The 24,469-nt window shown below is 46.7% G+C and overlaps 1 protein-coding gene across 1 annotated transcript in view; it reads left to right on the top strand.

Annotated features, from left to right (window-relative positions):
* Positions 1 to 24,469, top strand: part of ASCC2 (activating signal cointegrator 1 complex subunit 2) — a 427,823-nt gene that overhangs the window by 135,401 nt on the left and 267,953 nt on the right. The window contains exon 8 of the mRNA XM_078667208.1: positions 16,519 to 16,593. Within this exon, the coding sequence (XP_078523334.1) occupies positions 16,519 to 16,593 (75 nt within the window). The remainder of the gene's footprint in view (positions 1 to 16,518; positions 16,594 to 24,469) is intronic.

Below are 24,469 nucleotides of genomic sequence, written 5' to 3'. Positions count from 1 at the left end.
AGGAAGGGGGGCCACCAGAAGATGGGGAATCGCCGGCTCCCCAGTGCCGCCGGCCCCGTTCCCCGGGTCCGGGCGGAGGAAATCAAAATGGCCGGACCGGAGAACAAAGGGGGAGCAAGCCGAATGTACGGTTAGCCCCGTCAACAGGAGGCAGCGCCTCTACCCAGGGCCTCCGGCCCACCGGAGCCGGCCAGCAAGCCACAGCCGGCCTATACGCACAACGGCCTCTACGACCACGTCCACTGCGCCATCAAGGGCCGATCATCCTGCTCCGCCCCGTCCGGGCGCCGCCAAGAAGGTACAGGCCAGCCCGCTCTGGAGGCCCCGAAGCGAGCGGGAGCGCCGTACAGGATCCACGGCACCCGAGGACCACCGGAGCAAAAGGTGAGTGCCTGCAAGGCGTCTTAGCACTACAGCACAACAAAGAGGGCTTCCCGGGGCAGGATAACAGCAGGATAGACGATAAAAACAGGCAGGCGAACGGAGCCGAGCTAAAACGCGGCCATCCCGGACGCGAGCTTGGCTCCTCCCCCCCGCTCGAAGTTTATGATACAAAAATAATTCCCCAAAAGGGACTCTCTCTCCCTCAGCTGCTGTTGGATAGTCTCTGAAGTTCCCTCCCGGGTATAAGTCCACAAAAGCATTGAGTGTCATTGCCTGTGTAATCTTGCCACTTATCTCATCCCTGACATTATGTAACATAGGATTTTACGCAAGGGGATCGAGGGAGCATACAAAATAGGTAACCTCGCCCGTCTGCGCAGCCCCTCCCATTGCCCATCTGAGCGTTTCAGCAGTTTTGATCCCGTCAGTGGGCCGTTTCTGTTTCTGATATACAGCCACCCGCAGCGGAACAGGAGCAACCGCATCCTGCTCTACAGCTACATGTGGTTGAAACGGCGTCGGATGCACCCAATATTGTAAAAACTGTGCCTGTGCACACAATGCGTATAAGTTCATATCCGGTGCACCCAGCCTGCCCTGCCTGGTTGGTAGCCACAACAGTTCCCACAAAACCCTAGCCTGCCCGCCCGCCCACAACAGCGAAATCAGCAGCGATCTCAACGTCTTAAAAAAGGACTGAGTGAGTATGAGCGGCTACGATAGTTTTATCCACCTGAGGAACAATGGAACGAATCCCATCCTCTCCAGAAGTCTAAACAGGTAAGGCCATTCGAGCGAGTCGAAGGCCTTCATGGCATCTAAGAATACCACCGCGGCCTGCACATCAGGGTGTAGATAGTGCAATACTGAAAAGACCGTACAAAGGTTATGGGAGGTGGATCTGCCCGGGATAAAGCCCGACTGGTCAGGTAAAGCAATCATGGGAAGTAGAGGTTGCAGTCTGTTGGCTATCAACTTAGCCAGTATCTTAACATCTACATTTATAAGCGATAGTGGCCTATAGGAGTCTATTTCATTATCAGGTTTCCCGGGCTTTAATAATTAATAATATTAGCTTTGCGCATAGATGGAGGTAATACCCCTGTTTCATGTGCCTCCCAGAACACTGCTAACAGTGTAGGTGCAAGCTCCTCTGCATATACCTTATAAAAGGCAGTCGTCAACCCGTCCGACCCAGGGTCTTTATCTAGTGGCATGCTCCTGATCACGTCAGTTACGTCTTCAATGGTAATAGGCAGGTGCATATATAATTTTCTGTGTCGGTCATTGAACCATGCCAACGCTATGGAGTCTAAAAATGTCTGCATACCTTCTGGACAATCTGTTTGAGTAGCAGTATATATATATTAGCATAGAACGATGAAAATCTATCCAAAATAGCCGGGGATCCTCTAATTGGGGTATCAAATTCGTCGAGAATTTCAGGAACAAAGGCCGTGGAGCGCAGAGCTCTAAGCATACCGGCAAGCGTACGCCCCGGCCTATCCCCCTCTCCATATCTGCGAGCCTCTGCATATTTCCCTAAGAATTTGACCTCCCTTTCTGCTTCCTCCTCATGTTCCTACAGTTTGGTCTTCAAGTCCGCAATTAAGGCCGGTTCACTCCCACTGTGTATGCGCGTTTCTAGATCTCTGAGACTCGATGTTGCGTTGGGTGGTTCTAATTGCCTTTAGGACTCCAGCTTACCTAGATATACATTTCCCCCTGATGACCACTTTAAAGGCCTCCCACAGAGAGGCCTCTGTGTCCACAGATCCTGTGTTAAATTAAAAGTACTCCGAGATATCATTACGGATTTCCTCTTTGAATGCGTCATCTAGTAGCGCATGCGGGGAGAGTCTCCAGGTGAACGCACCACGTGTAGTGTTGGGTAGGGAGAGAGTCAGCCCAACTGGCCATATCTCTGGACATCAGCCAGTCGTCTAGCCGAGACCAGGCATGGCGATGTTCCGAGAAACACGTACCCTCCTTAGTCAAAGGATTACGCAGTCGCCGAATGTCCACCATGTCACCATCGTCCAGCAGAGCATTTAGAACTTTACTTGCCGCTGGGTGATGTGTTTGCGCTGTACCCTGTCTATCTAACCCGTCGTGGAGAATTACGTTAAAGTCCCCCCCCTCCCAAAGGGTCGTAGTACATCCCGTAGCTTTCACCTTGGCCCACACTTCCTGAAAGAATTCAGGTGCATCTACATTGGGGACGTATAATGCAACCAGTATCAACAAATTGCCACCAAGATAACCCACAAGGACAATGTATCATCCGTCTGGGTCTTTGTAAACCTCCCGCTCTTGCCAGTCGAGGACCCGCCGCATCAGAACCGCCACCCCCTTGGAATAGTTGGAGTATACTGAGGTATATGATGAACCCCATCTATTATGTCGAAGTTTCACAGATGTCAGGAAGCGGAGATGGGTCTCTTTCAACATGCATAGATCAATATTGTGTTGTGCAAGTTATGTATGTACCATACAGGTTCTTCTGCTGTCGTTAAGTCCGCTTATGTTCCAGGTCAGACAATTAATTTTAATCTCGAGCATGTCGAGGCGTCTCCACAAGTCTCAGCACATGTCCTCACAAGAATTGCAAATGTCAACTTGTCCCGTACATCAGTGGTTCCCAAACTTTTGACTCCTGAGGACCCCCACTGAATCACTACTGGAAGCCGGGGACCCCCAAGCAATTTGTACAATTTAAATTTATTTTTAAAAACGCCTTTTGAAGCAGAGGCAATTTCAAGAGGGAGACAGCCTGAATTGGGTCTATTGGCATGGACATGTATGCATACAGCAGTGTATTATTTAGTGGTACCCAAGGGCTTGTGGAAAGTGAGCAATCAGACAGCAGCACGAAAATCCTACTGCTGATCCGGGCTGCATCTATTTTTACCTGCTTGCCAAGTAACGGTAACCTATACACATGTGCCTTTCAACGTTTTATTGCTTTTATTGTATTGCCTGTATTTTCATTGTTGTGTCTGTGACTGCTGTTGTCTGTCTTCCCCCGCTGCCTGTACGTGGTCCGTGCCCCTTTTTCTTCCCTCTGTTCCCCTCGCTGTCCCCGTGCTCTCTCTGCCTGGTCATTCCTTCTGTAAATGTAAAATGTAAATTGATACTTGTATAGCGCACTACTCACCCGCAAGGGTCTCAAGGCGCTTGTACGCTGAATACCGCTGTGGAACCCATCCTGGCTTTCCCTGTGAGGTGTCCACTCCTGGGCAACCCCAAGGTGGAGGCCAGGCATCCTTAGCGTTGTGGGGGCCGTTGTGGAGATTAAGCAAGCTATTGCCCAGAGTTGCAGAGTGGGACTCCATGATTGGAATAGGCACTGAGGCGAGAATTATCAGGTCCGTGGAATTTTTTGAGCCCAAGACCCGCCAAGGCGGGGAATTGAACCCTGGTCCCGGGCTAGACCTCTGCATCAGGGTCTGCCGCTCTAACCATTGAGCCACACTTCTCCACCACTCGCTGCCCCGTGTCTCTGCCCGGTTTTCCCTTCTGTTCCCCTCGCTGCCCCCGTGCCTCTCTGCCCGTTCTGCCTTCTGTTATTAGCTGCCCCTATACCTCTGTATTTTGCCTCTGTGCCATTCGTTTTTTGTGCCCGTATGCCCTCTGTACCACTTGTTTTTTCCCTCGTTTTTGTGCCCCTTTTGCCTTCTGTTCCACTCGTTTTTCCCTCGTTTTTTGTGCCTTTCTGCCCTCTGTTCCACTCATTTTTTGTGCCTTTCTGCCCTCTGTTCCACTTGTTTTCCCCACGTTTTCTGTGCCCTTCTGCCCTCTGTTCCACTCGTTTTATTTGTGTCACAGCTCTTGTGTGCTGTGAGGATGCATGGGCGTTTAATTTTTCACTACCACAGGCACTCGAGTCCTGCGGACCCCCTGGGAATGTCTCACGGACCCCTTGGGGTCCGCGGACCACAGAACGCTGCCATACATCATTCCGTCCACAGCATAGCCACACACCGACAACCCAATACAAAACGTTCCTCAATCCCACCCTCCCACCCACATTAACCCCCCAATTAGGTCGAAGTATATCCCCACCCGAACAACAAAACAAAAAAGATACATCTGGGAAACTTCCCATGGGGACTTGTGAGTACCGAACGTCACCCCCTACCGAAGTGGGGTGGCCAAGAAACTGCAGGGATAAGAACTTACATGTTCCATGAAAAGGACAGACCCAAGCAGCATATAGTCCTCCCGCCTCCCCTTGCTGTTACGATCATGTACCGTTCATCCTTAGATAAATTGGCAATGCACCAATAACATTCTCAAAAACGTAACATCAGAAGCTTTCAGATAAACAAGTGTTACATTCGGCTATCCACAGCCGACGATGGCAATGCAATGCTATATGTTTATCAGAGTTAATATCCGTTCAGAGTCTCTTCCCCACCATCAAACAACACAGAAATAAAATTCCCAAGATCATACAAAGGCAGGTAGAGCATAGTAATTGAGTTATCATAGCTTATACATCAGTCATTATCACTTAGCTGAATGTCAGTAGCATCGCCAGAGCGAGGGCCAGATTTCTTCTGCTTGCCTCCTACATGTTTGGCAAATTTCAAAGCGGACTTGGCGTCCGTAAAAAAAATGAGCAGACCCATCATAGGACACTTTAAGTTTGGCCCGGTAGAGCAAGGAATAAGGAATTTGAGTCTGCAATAGGATCCGTTTCGTTGCCAAAAATTCCCTCCAGGCCGCCTGAAGCGCCGGAGTGAAGTCCGGATAGAGGGCAATTTGATTTCCTTGGTCCGTCGTGTTCCCCTTGATGCGGGCTTGACGCAGCACCACATCACGATCCTGATAGTTTAAAATCCTAGCCAGATTAGGACGTGGCGGAGCCGTAACCGGTGGTTGAGCTCCCAAGGCACGATGTGCTCTTTCTACAGTGAACATAGGTGATAGGTGCTCCACATACAGGTCTCTCAGAAGGTCAGCAACATAACTTTCCATCTTAGTATTCACCGTGGTCTCCGGTATCCCCGTGATGCGTAGGTTGGTGCGGCGTGACCTCGCCTCCAAATCTTCGTTCTTCGCTCGGATCCCCCCCTAGGAGCCTATCCATTTGCAACAGCTGGTCTTTGGTCTTGACTTGGAAGTCGTGAAAGTTGGATTGCTTATTTTCGAGAACATCCAATCTGTGTTCATGAACCCCAACCTGGGTCTTCAGACTCCATCTGATGTGTCAGTGTGTCTAGTTTTGAGTCAATAGTGTGCAAGCTTGAGCGCATTTCTAGCATTAGGGTGCGCATATCCTCACCATGATCGTCTTGTTGCCCCTCTGCCGCGCCTCCAGAAGCAGAGTCTGCGTCTGATTCCAGTTGCCTAGTCGACCGCCTTTGCTCGAAGCTGATCTTGGGCTACTTGGCACCCTGTTTCCCCATGATGGTGCAGCATCTTAGATATCCTCGGGCCTCGGCGTATGCCAGCACTTTTCCCCTGTAGTTGTCGCGATTAGAGTGTCCACCAGGGTGGTGTCTTCTGACGTTCACCGGAATCAGCTCACTCAGCCCCTTACAATGCGGGCATGCCACCTCTTGCACTCCCTGCCAGTCCTTCTCCAGGGCCCCGCAAATAGACTGTACACACCAGTTTAGTGATCCACCATCTGCCCACGGGTTAGATAAACAGCCACCAATGTTCTATCAACCGCCCTGTCAGCTTGGTGCTCAATGCCACTCAGTCTCAGCCTAACGAAGCAGGAATATTCAAGCCTGATGTCACCTTTTATTGATTGGAAACTTCGATGTAGTCTCTGGGCCTCTCAGAATCACCCTCTGATAAAATGGCGGCCGGGCAGCTTCCAGCGTCCTTTTCCTTTATGCCCACCTCAGCTGTCAATGCATAATTCGTATTCTGCCCCCGGGCCCCCTCACACGCGCTGCATCTGTTCTTTGCGAGCAGCCTCCACAGCCTACCCTCTCTCTGCATCGGGATATCGCCGCGGTATTCTAAAAGGGCGGCCGCCACCGTGAGGCTCCCGTGCAGTCTCGCCCTCCGCAACACGGGGGCCTTCCCTCACCTTGTATGCGGCGGCGGCAGCTCTCATCAGCCACAGCAGACCTCCGGGCCGAGTATTCTGCAAGTCCGCTTAAGTATAGCGCAGGTTAGCGCAGGCCCGAGCTGCAGCTGCGGCCCCTGGTGGTTGGATCGGCTGCGACCCAGGACCACAGCAGAGCATCCCGCGTCGCGCTCTCTACTTCGCGGGCCACTGAGGGGATCGTAACTGCTGCCAGAGCTAAAATATAAATAAAAAAATCGGAAAGTGAAAGTGCGCAGTGCGCGCGTTGTGCCTCATGACTGGACTGCCTGAAACGCAGCCAGCAAAACAGACGCCGTGCGCGTGCATATCCCCTGTCCGGGCTGGCACAGCAAAAAGGAGACAGGGCGGGAACAAACATGCCTCCCTTCAAATTAAAAGCACAGATTTTTCACGCGTGCCAATCGGAAACATGGGTGGAGCTTCCACCCCGCTTCCAAAGCTAAATCCACGACAATAGATTTCGCAAGCGAGCAGCGCATGCGCTGCGTCGCTATGCGAAACCTAACAAGCGAGCAGACCAAGCGCTGCGTCGCTAGGCGAGACCTAAAAAGGGTGACTGAAGCAAAACCCCTCAAATTATAGGCTGATCAGTCTAATTGACAAACCGTTAGATTGGGTGAACTCTAATAGAATTATGTCCCCTCTCCAACCTGGCTTTAGTGCAAAGGTATATACAATCAACCAGATTTTTAGATTCTTTATTTTACACTGGAAATAAGTTTTATTGCAACACCAGAAACTCTGTGCGGCATTTGTAGATTTAAGAGCCGCGATTGATCTCATCCCACGCTCAAATTTATAGCGTATTTTGTTAAACATGGGGGCTCCAGGTAACCTTGTTCAGCTTATAAGCAAACTTCATGAGAACAACTACGCACAAGTTTGTTGGGGCCCTAATGGAGAGTGTAACACATCCATATTGAACGTGATGTGCGGCAAAAGTGCGTTCTTGCACCAACATTGTTCTCTCTATACATGAACGATGTTGTGGATGTTTAAGGAAATTGCAAAAACAATTCCCCCGTCTTGAACAACAGGAAGGTACCCATTCTCCTATTTACCAACGACTCCCTCCTTATTTCTAAGACGCCTATGGGACTTCAACTTCTCGTTGACATATTCTTAGGTTTTTGCAGGTCCGATGGCTTGGAACTAAATGTAAACATGACCAAATACATGGTGCTGGGCAAGTGCACGAGAAAGGGTAGATAGTTTTGACTATCTAGGTGTCAGATTCATGGAGAACTTTAAGTGGTCAGGACAACTAAACAAGAGCATTCCTGTAATCGAGAATAGATCAAATGCTATCATTAGGCTCCATAGGCAATCAGCACCATGCGTAGTCTCGCCAGTCCAGGAGATTTATCGTGCCAAGGCGCCGCACTCTATGGCGCTGAGATATGGGGTTGTGCTAACGTTCATTCTTCATCTATAGCTGTAAACAACTTTGCTAGGAAACTGGTCTTTGTTCCAACCAGCTCACCCATTATCCCATTTTATGTTGATCTGGTATTAAAATGAATTGCAAACTTGGCTGTATTATAATTACTAGTATATTGAGTCCGCCTCTGAATTACACCGAAGTTAGGAGACTATAAGGATTCTCTTACAGATCTATTAAAGTCTCAGGTGCCAGGACCCTTACTTGGGTAAAAGTTTTCCATATCTGGATGGGGAAGCTGGGATTACAGAGGATCCGGGCAGAGCTTACTGCAGTTTGAAAAACAGACCTCAGTGTATTGAAATCATGCTATTGGGCTTACATCAATCAAGATTGCATAAAAAATTGCTGAAATGGTTCCCTGACCAATATGTTCTTAGATTCTAAGCAGTCACCGTTTTTTTTTTTTAACAATTCTTAGACCTAGTATCATCTCCCTTAGCCAAGAGTGTCTGTATTCGCTTTCTCCTCTGGATCCTCCTATTAAGATTGTTTACTCCTAAATGGCGCCATGAACAATATTCTTCCATTTGCCCAGTGTGCGGCCTGAGTGACAGAATGAGACACACATAATGTTTGTAGTCCAGAGTACCAAATTCCCATCGCAAATGGATCTGCCCATTGTGCCGAGATATGGGAACAAGTAGATATCTTGTGGCTTTTAGGATTTTACAAAGCAACACTTATCCCAAAATTGTATTTACAGTGAGTACGTTTTTACTAGCAATTTGGTACAAAACAAGCATCATTTTAAAAGCTACTACACCATTTGTCCATTTTTCCAGTCACTTTTTAACTTCCATATATTTCACACACTTCATTTTAATCTTATAAATTGTTAGAATTGTATGAGGAAATTGTCCCTGTAATCACTGCTATTTGCACATGATTGCTGCCTGTAATTTGCACTTATCCCATTAGTGGGTAATTTGTAATTGATAAAGCTCGTATTGTCTGGTTATGTTGATGTCCTAAATTCATCTTGGATGCTGCTACTGATGTACTATGCTTTTTTGAAACCAGAGCTTGCGTTTCGCACAGACCATACTATACACTAGGATAGAATTACAGTGTTGCAGATTTCACGCTATTTTAGGGCTGCGATGAGTATGAATTGATGTTTGCTGATTTTAAGCACTATTTGAGTATTATTAGATTTTTGTGTGTGTGTATACTTTGATGGTTTGTGACAGCTGAATAAAGTATTATTATTACTATTACTACTGTAGCATTGAATGTTTTAGTCATAGTGGGAATCTAATTATAAATCCTTAATCCCTTCAATGCGCCACATTTTACAGCTAGTCAACATGGTAATAACTCGCAGTATAGCACTGACAATTCATTGGATAAGCTTCTTTTATTGTCTGGTCAGTAATAAGTTTAGCTTCTTGAAGGAAATGTCTGGGATAAGTATCCGTACATGCTGTAAGCCTAGAGAGCCTAGGTGCCAAGATCATTTTGCCATGGTTATTCTACACAATATAAACATGGGGATCCTTGGCCAGAAAGCTACTGATTTATCCATAAAAGGAGATGATTGGTGCCTGTTCTTCAATTGTGACAGAATTCTAATTTTTATTAATAATGCCAGGGGCTCCAAAGTCTGGGCAAAAATCAGAGATGGTCGAGGGTACCCTGGTCTGGTTCCTCTATCTGTTACCCAACTATTTTATAGTGATATGTTCGTTCTGATCCAGGCTCGGACATCTATACGCAAACCATACAAAGGCCAAGCTATTTTAGAACTGTCCTAACGACCCTCCTAACTCTGTTACGTTGATAGTGTTAGGATCTATGTCGCCAAATAGAATTATACCCTCATGTGAAAATATCTTCTGTATAGTTGGCACAAGTGTACACATATAACTTATTTAAGAGTATTTCAGCACTTTTTCCCCCCAAGCTCTCCTTGGTGTAAATCTACACAGGTATTGGTCTTGAATAACAGCTTGCTAAGTCATGGAAAAGAAGAGCAATTTCCTGTATTTTACTGTTTTTAAAAATAGATACAGACAAAACATTTTTTTTCTCTCTATTAATTTGCTTAAGTCCTGTAAAAACTCAAAAATAGGAGTTTTACTTATCATCATGCAGGACCACTAATTCGAACACATTTGATAATTACATCATCTTATCAGGAAAGGATTCTTGATAACATTACTCCTAAACCTGCTCCCTTTCTGTTAATATAGCATATTTTTCCAAGGTAGTGAGATTTCATGTCTAATTTTTTCTGTTCTTCTGGCTATACTGAAGCATCTTCAGAGGTTAGGTATTTTATGGTTCAAATCTCTTTATTTGTATTTTTCAAATTATGTTCGCAATAACTAGAGTGCTGCAATGCTCTGCTTATGTACCCTATTACATTAATAACAACAGCGATGAAAAAAAACTGTAGGAAAGTGCCCCTTTTTGCATGGTTGCCCCCAACTTTCCCTAATGTTGATGCACTTTGACTGAGTGTTCCCTGGGTCCATGCTAACCAGGTACCCAGGGCCTATATTCTTTCTCCAAACTGTACTGTTGCCAACCCCAATCGGGAACTCTCTGGCCACATGTAAGCCTCTTGTAAGAGGTACCCTAGTTACCAAGGGCACCGTGACCATGAAAGGCCTCCGAGGGCTGCAGCACTTATTGTGCCACCCTTAGAGGCCCTGTACCTTTACACACACACACACACACTGCCATTGCAGGCTGCGTGTTTTGGTGCAGAACAAAGTGAAGAGTCGACATGGCACACATCACGGTGTGTCATACCTACAATCCGCTACCCCGCCATAGGTAAGCCACCCCTTTAGCTGACTGCACTATACCGGTGGTGAGGGTACAAGTGCATGAGCCCTGTACCCCTACACTGTCTAAGTCAATTCTTAGACATTGTAAGTGCAGTAATGCCATAAAGAGTATATTGTCTTTGAGTTTGTCATCACGAACGCCTCAACACCATAATGGCTTTACCGAAAAGTTTGCTATCTAACTTCTCATCACATAAAACCCACACTGATGCTAGTGTGGGTTTTTGTGAAAAATGTATTCAAAGGCCATCTTAAAGATGCCCCCTGAAAAACGACGTAATTCTAGTGTCTTGGCTGAGTGGCTGCTCGCCAGCTGCCACCACAAGACCTGTTTCTCGAGCCCTGGTTCGAAAGGCTGCCACTCTCGGGGTCCTGAAACTAAGAACATCCTAATACGAGGTGCAAAGCCACCTCTCCCAGGATGGGCAAGGTCCACGAATGGGAAGCTTCAAAGGCTTGCTGCCTTTGTGAGCTACCACAGCCATTTGATGCTACCAACAACTACCCCCCCCCCACAACCCCTCACCCCCGGGTCTGACCTTTACTTTGGGTGCGAAAATGAGCGAATTGGCGGGAAAACCAATTTAGGAGGAGAGGTGTGCCCAACTTTGCCAACCCCACCACTCAGTTCCCTCTATCTTGAAGAGGAGGGGGCCCCAGCCAACCAGAGTGAAGCTTATGCCCCCCCCACTGGAGGGTGGCATAATAGGGGGTATACCCACCCTAAGGAAGGGACCCATTGGTCCCGACCTGTAACACCCCAAAATGTAGTATTATGGGGCTACCCTGAACTTTGCCTCCTCAGAGGAGAAGAAACAAGTAGAAGGACCGAAGAGCCGAGCTGAAGAAGAAGAGGAGGAAACCAACTAACTTGGTCCCAGTCCTACCGGCCTGTCCCAACCTCTACTGAGTATAGCGAAATCCTGATGTGTCCTACAGCCCCCAAGAACCCAGAGGGCCTGCACTGCCTTCCCAAACCAGACATTTTCTCCCCTGAGCACCGGATTTGCTAACCCACAGACTCTGGCTCCAGCCAAATCCGCGAGTCTACACCTGATGCCCATGCCCCGGTTTGAGTGACACAACACCACAAGGAGGGCTCCCCAGCTAGCCTGACCTGGGATCTGGTGATCTTTGACCTACCTCAAGTCTCCAACTGACACTGGCAGCTCCTTTCTGGAGGATCCCCCGACCAGAGTCGGTAAGAAAAACCAGACGCCAAAAGACACACATGCACCCGAGGTCCTACGGCCTTGGGTGGCCCAACCAACGGTGTCCCGGCATCCCAAAACATCCCAACTTACCTCTCCAACCGGTGGTCGCCTCCAGAAGATCTTCGTCCCTGAGCCTGCAGTCTTCGTTGCAACCGGAAAATCCCTATTGGAAACAAAGGGCATCCAACGCCAAAACAGCACCCGACCACCCCTGCGCCGCTGTGGGTGCACCTTGTGTGCTAAATCGGATCACCCTTTGCCCTGAGTCTAAGTCCAGGAGCTTTGCTCCCACAACCTTGTAGCTAGCCCGTGAGGAGCCACCAACCGGAGGCCCCCTGTCCCCCATTGGATAAGATCGGGCCTCAGCACCCAGCCGCCCTGTTGCCGCTGAGGGTGCTTTGAGAGTGCATCCTCGACCCCGGGGGAACCCTAGTTCTAACCCTAGAAAACCAACTCCCAAACCTTAGTAAATACCGTTAAGATGATAACATTGTTTACTCCCATTCAATTGCATTGAGCTGTTTTCTTGTGAAAATTGTTCTTAAGTGTGGAGTGATGTGTATGAAACTGTAAGAAACTGCAAATATACAAATACTGACTTCCCTTTTCTCTAGGAAACGTCCCAGTGTGATATCTAGGCATATCACACTGAGTAGAAAAAGTAACTTCGAAAGTAATCTGAAAAGTAACTTAAATTAATCTGTAAGTAACTGAAAAGTAATTTAAACTGCTTTACAAACCAATTACTTACCTATAACCAATACAGCTGTATTCATCTGCATTTAAATGGTATTTAACCTAATTATTCCTGCAAAGTGCTATTATCCTTACCTGTACCAGGCCTGGCTTGCTTCTAGAAAATAAAATACAAACCAAATAATATTTAGGTGTAAACAAATTGGTCTGAGTTCAGTCTTTGTGTGTGTTACACCATTGCTTGCCTGGGTGTGTACAATAAATGATTAACACTACCCTCTGATAAAGCCTTACTGCTCGCCCACACTACCACAAATAGAGAGTAAGGTATTATCTGCTTTAGCCTCTACCTACTTTCGGGAATCTACTGGACTCTGTGCACACCTATACCTTACTTTGGTATAGTATATGCAGAGCCAAAGGCCTAAAAAAACCCTACCTCAACAAGAACCCTTCCCACCCACCCCTCAGAACACATTGCTCAGAGATATGATCGACATGACACTACAAGCCTCTTCAGGAGTCTATTTAACTGGTATCTGATGGTGGGTGGGGGGATGGAGCAGGGATATATCGGATGAAGCAAGCGCAGGTATTTGGGACAGGTAAGCTCCTGGAATTCAGTCGAAAGAAGGCAATGAACGGGCGCCAGAGCTTCCCATATAAGGCACTCTGTGCATTAAGAGAGTGGGTAATCTTTTCCATCCCCAATATGTGCCAGAGGCGGCGGAGCCACCCCTTGGGTGTTGGGGTGCGTCCAGTACCCTAGTGTATTTCTGGAATGCTGCTCCCGGAGCCAACCTTATCTGCCTTCCCCAACAACATTTTAATGGGAAAGTGAGTCTAGTAGGCAGCCCCAGAATTGTGAAAGCTGGGAATCTGTTAAGTTGCGTGATTATGGTCCAGTACTCAGCTATTTTAAGGCAATCCCATAGCAAGTGTAGCAGCGTTCCGAGGGCGCTGCATCCCCTCCAGCAGTCAGTGCTCCGCACTGGATTTCCTTTGTGTAGGTGTACTGGTGTGAGGTATCAGTAGGTGGCTATCTTTGTGGCAGTTTCAATGCTGACTATGTTGCGTGCTGTATGTTGTGCTGCTCTATGATAACACCTCCCCCCAGGCAGCAACTAGAAAGAGAAATGTTTTGTCTTTTGATTTTGCCATGTAAGAAGTAAGAGACTGGCCCTCCTGCTACAACTGAACAAGGAGGGTCCAACCAATGCTGTTTGAAAAAGGCAATCTATTTTCTAGTGATGTAGCTAGCTACCCCTGGAATACTGTGACGTGAACTTCATTATTAAATAGCAAAACACTTTGGTTGCTTTAGCTGTGCGAAGAGGGGAAATACAGTAATATCTTGCGCTAAACTTTCTTTTTAGAATATAAACTTATCATATGGGCAGATTACATTTCTTGTCATTTTAGTGAGATTCATTACATTAACATGGGATATGTCTACAAAAATTGCAGACCACATACCCAAGGAAGAAAAAAAGAAATAAGATTTAATGGAAGAAAAAAAAGTTCATTGTGTGTCCTGTATTGTAGCGTGTTATTTGATAAAAATCATTGCCAAAAGGTGGAAGGGTAACACAAACCTACTCTGCTCAAGCAGGGCACACCAAATATTAATGCTATTGACCTCCAATTTACTGAACCATGAAACACTCTTGTGCTGCGGCCTAATGTCTGTTTCTTCCACCCTCGGAATCGTGCCATTGACTAACCACACAAATGAAACTTCTGGTTCTGTATTCCCATCTTCCATATTGAGTGATTTCATGCGACAAACATTTTTATTGGTGTCTGCTCATGTCTGATACTGACTTAGCAGGTTCTGTCAATCTGACAGGAAAGCAGTATTTGGGCTCTCTGGTAGGAACTCGGAGCAGAGGTACTATATTCCAGTAAACAAGTGGTTGAAATTGTAATTCACATACAATTCATTTTGACTTAATGCAATCACGTAACTGCAGCTCCGAAGTGTGATGCATGTTTTGAGGGATTGTGACTTCACTGGACTGTTAGACTTTTAAACTATGTAGAACCAGTTCTATTCTTTACCCACCCCCAATGACCTAAATGATGAGAAGTAAATCAGTCACCCAGCCTCAAGGGCAGGAGAGAGCAGATGTGAACCTGTTGGTGAGGAATGAGCGAAGCTTTTTGGATAAACCTGAGGTAAAGAGCCATGGTATTGATGAAGGGGAAGGTGTTGCCACTGATTTCGAAGACAGTAGCAGCAGAAATAAATGGGGAAGAATGGTAAAAAGTATAGGTTGGTAGCAGTAACTGACACGTTACTATGCCAGCCCTTCTCTACCATGTATCCAACACCTCTGCACTGGGAAACAAAGCAAATAGCCCTGAACATGCCTATGACCAGCCAAAGCTGGTCATAGGTGTTGTTTACTCGAGGAAGGAAAGATATTGTTCGAAAAGAGTCACCATGTTTTGTAAGGAATGAGAGATTTTCCATGACACAAGACCAGTCAATTTAGTACCCTTCTGGTTGCAGGAATCAGACAAGACTTGAGTGTCTATAAAAGCAACTTCTTCGATGCAGGTTCTAAATATTTACAGTAAAAGGGAACACCTCTTCCAAGAGCTGCTAGTCCTCTGCTCAGCCTATAACCAACTGATAGTCCACTAACAGAACAAGTCACAATAGCAACCTATTGCAGAATTAAAAGGGTCTTTGGAGAGCCAGGTGTTGCAGGTCTTTGAGTTAGAGGAGTGAAACTGTATACACTCACCTGTTGAGAATATGAGATGGATGTGAAGCCTGTTCTCTTTTTCCAGGCCCTGTAGAAGAGCTAAGAAAATACTAACATTAGCCATGTTATCTTGTTATCTGTTCATTGGTTGTTAAGTTCTTTGACTTGTCTGGGATCTTAGATTAGCAGCCCCATGACTCATAGTTGTCACTAAGCCCCTGAACTGCGCCATTGTGTTTTATTGTTAGATATTTAGAGCTTGGAAGTGCACTGCACCATAGTCCATAAGGAATCACTATAAATGATTACTGAACTCCTTTAGGTCAATACAACTCGGTTTTCATCAAGTAATTAGCATCTCACTCTCATGAGACCATTGGGACAGTTGAGAGACATAATGTTTTTGAAATCTCCAATGCTATATTGCATCAATATATTTCTTGCATATTTTAGGCCTCTAGGTAAAACTATTTATTTGTGGTTGATAAGGCTGTGCAGACTCACAGCTGTTAGGAATAATTAGTTTACAAACAACAGTGGTCCCTACATGTGGACAAGATAACATACAAAAATCATTAATCATACACCTGATAAGTAGTATGTCTTTTGTCCAGCCGGACAAGAACATTTATTTTAAATGTTCTGGTTGATAAAGTGAATTTTAAGAACCAAAAAAGATAACAAGTGGCCACAGCCGTGACCCACAACATCAAGACAAAACAACAAAGAAATGGCCAAAAGGGCAAAGCGAAAATCTGTCTGTATACTTGTGGTCAGTGCTACAGACTTAATCTCTTAAACATAACCATACCATTGCATCAAATAATATAGCATTATCATATTGCATATGATAATGGTTCTTAAAATTCACTTTATCAACCAGAACATTTAAAATAAATGTTCTTGTCCGGCTGGACAAAAGACATACTACTTATCAGGTGTATGATTAATGATTTTTGTATGTTATCTTGTCCACATGTAGGGACCACTGTTTTTTGTAAATTGATACTGCCCAAGGTCCCTATGGCATACCTTTCGGGTTCCCTTGTCTTTGTGAAAACACACGTTAGGAATAATTAGAGCAGCTCTGTTTCAGGCCTAGCTCATTCTTTTTTATGGCTGGATGTTATCACCCTTCATTTTATGGCTGGATGTTATCACCCTTCATTTTACAATCATTCCTTATCTCTTTATTTAGGTTGGCATCATTTTATGAGCTGGTGGTCCCTGAGCTAGAATCTGCTGTTAAGAAGGGGAAGTTCGAGGACAGAAGGTAGGTATGCACAGACGTGTTAAGCTACTAGTAGCTGAGCTTCCTAAAATGTTTGAGGCATACATGTGTCGGTGCATAATGACTAGAGAATAATTTTAAACTCTAATGATTGGACTGTCTAAGCTGTATTTACATAATGTCCGCAAGGAGATAGTCTGGTTAAAGGAGAGAGGGGTGCAAAATACCATTAGAATTTTCTGTGTAGCAGAATTGATTAAGGGGGAAGGGTGGGGGGGACGTTGTATTAAGGATTTGAAGTTTGCCACTTGTGTGATTTGTTGAATAGGTGTACAAGTTGCTATTCTTAATTGGAAAGAGGAGGTGGCTTGTGGGAAGGTTGGAGGCATGAACTTCCCCGTAAAAATCATACATATCATTTTCAGTATCCTATTTTTAGGTCTCTCCTAGACAGCGCTTGTGCTGTCTCTTCAAGATGTTGTATTTTGGACATAGGCTTTAAAAAAACGGCCGTCTTTTTCATTGGTTCCTTTTGCTGTCGTTCCTAAATGTCTGCTTTTTATTGGTTAATATGCTTAGTAGTCCCTCCTTTTCTACTTTTGTAACTTCCCATGAGGACTGCCCCTGTTACATGTCCTTTTACTCTTTATGTTATTTATTAGTTTCTGAGCACTCTTTATTTTTTTTGCCTTTGTGCTTCTTTAATCTCAGGAACTGCATGCATGCCCACGCTTGCTCCCTCTCCTCGGCTGCAGCTGACTCCTCCACCAACCCCTTTGCTCCCTCTCTTCGGCTGCAGCTGCCTACTTCTCCCTCCTACTTTTGAAATTTGCGTCCTGGCGCCCTGGTCCCTGTATTCCTTTAGCCGCTGCCACCTGGTTCTGACGATTCCAGCTTTCCTGCTATGAAATCAGTAATTAAGTGCAAGTTTGCTTTTCGTACATATGCATGTGGAATTCGCTTTTAATTGCCTGGCATGAGAGGTGTGCGAGGGAGAGAGGGGCAGTTTTTCCAACACATTCTGGCTGACCTCGGCGGGCTGCTCGCCCTCGGTGCCCTGCTCTCTTCAGAAAACTCAAAAAGACTTCAGGAAGCTTGTCCCGTTTCCCACGCCCACCGGCCTCCTACCACCGCTCTAATTAATGGCAGCGGCTCGCCTTACACGGCTCCAGATGAAAGCGGCTCCATTCAGGGGCCTTTCGGGCACCGTTTGACATGCAAAGGAGCACACCGTTTACCACGTAAGCTTTAATTTCTGAACTTTTTACATTTGCCCATGTAAATAATGGCTGGGTAATCACTAATTAAGTGTGCGTACGCAGCGCTTGCGGAGTGGTAAACAGTAATTATGTGCACGTAGGAAACGTATGCGCTTGCCGACTTAGTTTTTTTTGCCTGGGCAGCAGACAGCAGGCATGGGAGGCATGCGGGGGTACAGCTCCCCCCAGCTCCCCCACTCCCAACTCCCCCCTCACTGCAAATAATCCAGTAGCGCAACACTCCTCTGGTGAAAACCCACACATCGCCTTGTGGGAGGGCGGTTCGGATATACAGACGCAGAGGCTGAATATATTTTGCAAGGGTGGTAGTTTTATTATCAGGATAGGCCCTCTTAGGTCTCACTATTGGATTAGTCTGTCTTTTTCCTGTTGAGGGATCTTCTGCCTGGGTTGTGGTGCTTGTACGTGTGGACTCTTCTCCTTCTTCTTCTGAGCTGGTGCTCAATGGGGTCTGCCTGGGGTATTCCGCCGTGGTTGGTTCCTCCCAAAGGCTCATAAAAGGGAGAAAAAGGTGGGCCGTCAGTGATAAGGTCACTTGCTCTAGGTAGGGTTTATTCTACCTGTTACCTCACCGGTGCAGCCCTAGCTCAGGCTTTCTCTCTCACAACCACCAAAGGCTTGTTTAACAGCTGTGTCACGAGTTTGGGTTAAACCGACTTTCGTGAGACCTATATACTGTGCTTTTTAAAAGGAAATGAAATGAAGAAGGAAAATCGGGTAGGCAAAATAGGTGAAGGGAGGGAAACGTTTATGAAAAGGAGGTGCAAGGATAGGGGCCCATAGGTGAGGGAACGTGCAGTGGAAACGTTGTCACAAAATATCTATGCCCGTGATTACGACCCGTAACCTTTCTCCCTCCTGTTTCCCTCTAACCCCCTCCCTCCTCCCACGTTCTCGCCCTTGATTTCCCCTGAGCTCTGACACTCACCGGCCTCGCCGCAACTCTCCTGAGTTGCGGCCGCTCCACAGCCTCCTCCGGGGGACACCACCACTCCTCGCTCCAGCAGTCTTCTGAGTCCTCCGGTTCAATCCCGTCTCCGTTTCGGGCTGTCTTCAGCTCGACGTTGCTCTTCTTCTCATCTCTCCTTCCCGCTTGTTCCTCCGCTCGACTCCCGACTCCACCTCCGGTCCAAGACACTCCTTCCTGGGCCAACTCCCTTTTCACTGGTGTTAGAGCACTATTTCCGGGGTCAGCTCCGCCTTCGTTCGTCCTCTCGCTTTGTGTTGGGAAGATACAAGAGGTAGGTGTGGCCTGCTGGGGTGACGTATGTTTGTTGTGGTTCCTTGGATTACGAGTCGGAACAGCGCTAGGGGCTGGCTCTCCTTTGACCCTTTGTGAGTACTGGGCGCCAAACCGGGCTTCCGGACCCACCCCCTTACACGCCTACTCCCCGACTAGTACTTGACCAAAGCTCTACCCTATCCTTCCCTTGGATTGCTACAATATGTTTATTATTTGTCACCAAATGCTGTCCGGCCCAGTACACTCCAGTTTATGTTAATAGGAGGTAAACCCCCCAGACGCAGCTACAAAGAGAAGCAGAAAGTTGCAGAAATGTGGCCCTCGCCAACCCCCCCCCCCCCTGTGCTGCCCTTCTTGCGGATGCTCTTACCCTTCCTTAGCCACCTTTAAGGTCTCACGCAATAAACCATGTGTTAATTTAGCACTATTTCCTTGTTTGGCGTACAAATATACCGGCAGGCATTCTTTTGTAAGTGCTTCCAGCTTGAAACTAAAGCAACACAGCATTTAAGTATTCTCTAGCAAAATTCTTCCACACCTGCTACCGGATGAACTTTGATACAGGGGCCAATGCTGTTCTCAATAAGCGCTGCTGCTGGACCCCTGCTCTCCTCCTTTCTCTCCCTCCCACTCTCTCCTCCCCTTTCCCTCTTAAGAACCCATAAAATGCAGCAGTTTACTTTGTCTACCATATTATTTCTCGGGGACCAATGGTCACTTACGAACTCCTAGATAAAGGCACATTTCATGTCTGCGAGGGAGGGTAAAGACTAAAAAAGTATACATTAAACCCACTGTGTGCACCATAATTAAAGCAACTAACTGATCACTGAGCACTCGCCCAGCCCCTCTAAACACACTACTAGTGCCGTGGCTTACAAGTCAATATGCATTCCTGCTCTGCAGGCTGCATGTCATGAGGGTCGTCCTGGCGTGCATACTAGACAAAAAAATGCATTCGATAGCAGGGAGGGGGTAAATGCAAGGGGGACCAGTTTATTAACTGCATGGTTATGTTTGTTTAAAGTTGAATACAATCTACACAGTGACCCATCTTTGCAGGCAAGACACATCGGGCGACAGCCAGAGGGCGGGGGTGGGGGAGGGCAAAGGGAATGGTAACTCAGGCACCAAGCACCTGACCACATTGAAAGTCCTGACATGCCACACTGGAGCGGCTGTACAATCTAGGGGACTGTGCCAATAAGCTCATCGCGTGGCTAGAAAAGCGAGACAAAGAGCTTAACTGGGTGGCAGAGATTAGTGTGATGGATGGCACAAGGCGTGGGTCCGGAGCAGACATAGCAGAGGTGTTTGCATCCTACTACGAGACACTCTTATCAGTCAGCAACCACTGGATCAGAGGACAATAGTGGAGAACTGCTTTGAGAGCTTTCCATGCCGACTCTTTCAAGAGAAGACAGAGACGACCTGGATAGAGATCTGACAAAGGAAGAAGTAGAGGGGCAATTCGGAACTTACCATCCGGGAAGGGGGATGGGCCGAATGGGCTACCCGGAGAACTCTTTAAATGCGTATCATCTGGGGTGGCACAACCGATGCTTGCTATGTTCCAAGCCACACTCTAGGAGGGATATCTGCCTGAGGTCCTGCGGTTGGCCACGATAGTGGTCATCCTAAAAAAGGGCAAGCCCAAGGACCAATGTTACTCCTATGAGTCTATTTTCCTCCTCAACTTTGAAACTAAAGTATTGGCGAAGGTGTTAGCAAATCAACTCATCCCTATCATTTCCACCATAATACACCCAGACCAGTCGGGATTTATACCCCATAGAATCACCAGACTTAATCTTAGACGACTATATGGGGTAATGCATGCTACAGCGGCGCACCCAGATAAACCTGTCGCTCTAATGTCACTGGATGCCTGAATGGCTTTCAATAGCATTGAATGGCTCCATCTAAACGCGGTGTTGCTCAGGGTGGGCCTGGGACCGAGCTTTTGCGCAATGGTCCACATCCTGTATCAGAACTCGAAAGCCTGAGTACGGGTAAACGGGTCCACCTCACTGGGGCATGCAACAGGGGTGCCCACTATCCCCAATCGTATTTGCGCTAGCACTGAAACCACTAGCGGCGTGGGTCCGAGGAGACCCCCTAATATGGGGCATAGACATCGGAGGGGGATGGGAAGACCGTATCTCGCTGTATGCAGACGATATGCTACTCTACCAGAGTAAACCTAAACACACGTTCCACAGTCTCATAAACCTACTCCGACTTTTCGGCACCTACTCTGGATATCCGATAAACTGGGACAAATCTCTCATTTTTACTCTTGCGGGCAAACTCCCACCACTCACGACGGACTGTGCGGCCCTGACGATATATGGCAGATTTAAATACCTAGGCATGTGGATTACAAGGACATTCAAGGAATTCCTAAACCTAAATATACACTCCCAGCTGGTAAGGCTGCGAGAGGATATAACGCACTGGCGGCACCTATGGGCAGAGCAGTGCTATTCAAGATGATTGCCTTACCGTGACTACTCTATGCTCTGCAGAATACCCCCTACAGTATCCAAGACACCTTTTTCAGGACCATCGAGGTGGAACAACGCAATCTTCTTTGGGAGGGCGGCAAATCATGCATAGCACTGTGCTGACTACAGCGCAGGGGTGTATGAGGGTTGACTGGCAGTCCCAGACATCTGAAGAATTTACTACCTAGCGGCCCAGCTGGTCAACGTCAATGGCTGGGTCTTTGCACCCAGACGAGTCAGCATATAGGGTCGGCCGATATGTGATGGAAACAGAGGGTACCTAGCCTCCCTTTACCGCAGGCAACAGGATAGGCCCCTACCAGCCCACACGCATGATGTAGCATGAGCATGGCGTGTAGCTAATAAGCTGCTAGGATGAGATTCAAGACTTACTCAACACACACTACTCTGGGAGAGAGACATACTGGGTGATGTGGGGCGCCTGATGGGCTTCCGTAGATGAAGCCTAATCGGCTTGGACACCCTCTGGAATGTGTGGCGGTGGGAGACTGCTCACTTTCGAAGAACTCCATACTGAATACCAAATGGCCGACATAAAACGATTTCGCTACTTACAACTGAGACACGCCCTGCGCCGCTACATACCAGATGGGGAAACCCTAGCTGACCATTCCCCCTTAGAGGACCGATTGTTGCTCAACCCAATGATAGACAAAGCAACATTACTCACCTATCGGAAGATAATGAACAACCTTCCCGACCCCTTAGGCCCATTGAGAGTAGCTTGGGAATCAGACCTGGGATTACTGGAAGACGACGACTGGCAGGAAGCAATCCAAAGCCCCAGAGAGGTCACCATACTGGCAAGATTTAGATTGATCCAACTTAGACTCCTACACAGATCATATACTCCTCGAACGCTCCGTCACAAACTGGGCTGGTTGGACTTGGATCATTGCCTCAGAGGGTGTGGTGGGACAGGCACCTTCTTTCACAATATTTGGGAATGCCTCGAAATCCAAGACTAATGGACTAGAGTGATGTCTGAGGTGCTGGACATACACATACCCCTGGACACGCACTAGGCATTACGGGTGAGAAAGGGTGGCCCTCAGACACAAAAACCTAACTAACACTAGCCTCAGTGGTAGCGAAGCGCAACATAGCAAGGTTGTGGGGGGCACGGGAACCAGCAAAGCTCTCTAGTTGGAAACAAGACCTGGATTGGTGCTGTCTAGCAGAGAAAGCTATATACCAAAGTAGAGGGTGCCACGAAATATGAGGCAAAATAGGGTGTCCATGGAAAAGTATAGATCCTAGATGGATAACGACCCGATTCCGGGGGAGAAAGAGAGTACAGTCCCACAACAAACAGTTGCCGGGCTCACAGACCTTTCCCAATGTATGCAATAATATACCCTTCCTCTGGGACAAGCCAAATGTACCAATTTTCAGTTTCATTGTAACGATGAGCTGTTTGTTTAATGAAAATAACTTTTAAAAAATGCATCATCTTTATACCGCTAGGAAATTATTTGTTAGGTTTCCTTAACAGATAGGCTAGATAATAACTTTCTTCAAAATTTCTGACAAGTTAGTGTAGTGGTTCTCTGGTAGAAAACAGTTGAATTGAATTTTCTTTTATTGCTTAAGCTACTGCTGGGATATATTTAAAAAATAAAATTACCACAAATAAGTAACTTTGTCATTTGCATTCCCAATAGCTCATACTTTCCCTAATGCAAGACCGATATCCTTTTTTTTCTAAGTTGTTTTTATTAGCTTTTTTGTCAGTTTACACGAAAAAGAAAAATACATACAACATCCAGGCAATGACAATGTTGCGTGGGCCAAGCCCAGCTGTGGCCTTTGCGGACTGCCTTTTCCTCCGTTTCACATGTTGCCCCTCTTTGGCATTGCCTAGCACTAATACAACACCTGCAAACTTCGTCAGGGTCCATACATATCCCTTTCACTTAGTTCCCATAGATCCCCGCATGCATACACCCTTAAATGTGCAGCAGTATGTTACTTATGCTTCCAATTCCTTAGGTTCGTTCATCACTTGTCCTTGATCTGCAGTGTGGTATCATAGTTTTGCTGATGTCTACTCTCTGTGTTCTCACAGCCAGTGTTGTCAATCAAACCTGAGTACTTTTTCTCCCATCAAGTATTTATCATTCATTTATCCCATCTAGGGTGTCATTGCAGGAGTGGAGCCATACCTTCTAATCTTATGTTTCCTGCCTTGGTTTCCTTCTAAAGGGTCCTCTCAATCCTAATTTCCTCCTCTTTAAGGAGGCCTAGTCCCAGTGGAACAGTAAGCTCCTGGACCATTGCCACCCATGTTTTCAAATCGTCCTGCAACTTATCAGCTTACCTAACCCTTCTCATATGGGATTCTTCTGCCGCTGACCATTCTGACATGTCCCGTTCTCAAGCTGCCATGGCCGGTGATCTGTGGCTCAACCAGTGGATCGCTTTGCGCCATTTTGCCAATATCATGCCAAGATTAGAGAACTTTGTACGCATGCGCTTTTTTCCCCGTCTAGGGTGTGAAGTTGAGTAGATATGTTTTTATAGTTGGTGTAGAACTGATCTTTACATATCGTCCTATCTTTTGTGCGATCACCTCCCAACAAATATTTATAACCAGGCAATGCCAGTTCATGTGTTTGTATCCTTTGCTTGGCATCTGCCCATTGTACAGATGTAGGAGTAAGTTTTATGCAATTTAGCCGGCATGAGGTAAGTCATGTGCACATAGTTATACTGAACCAGTTTAGAGTGCGCATTAGTAAATACTAGTGGTACTTCCCCACATACCTGTTTTCATTTCTTGTCAGTGAGATTGCCATCAACATAAGTGTGCCCTTTCTCATACGCCCGTAAGGGTGCAGTTGGCCTATTAGATCCTAGCGCTTTAT

This window comes from Lissotriton helveticus, chromosome 11 (genome assembly GCF_964261635.1).
Source record: "Lissotriton helveticus chromosome 11, aLisHel1.1, whole genome shotgun sequence".
NCBI lineage: Eukaryota > Metazoa > Chordata > Amphibia > Caudata > Salamandridae > Lissotriton > Lissotriton helveticus.
The sequence above is the reverse complement of the archived record's forward strand: the minus strand, read 5'-3'. Positions and strand labels throughout refer to the sequence as shown.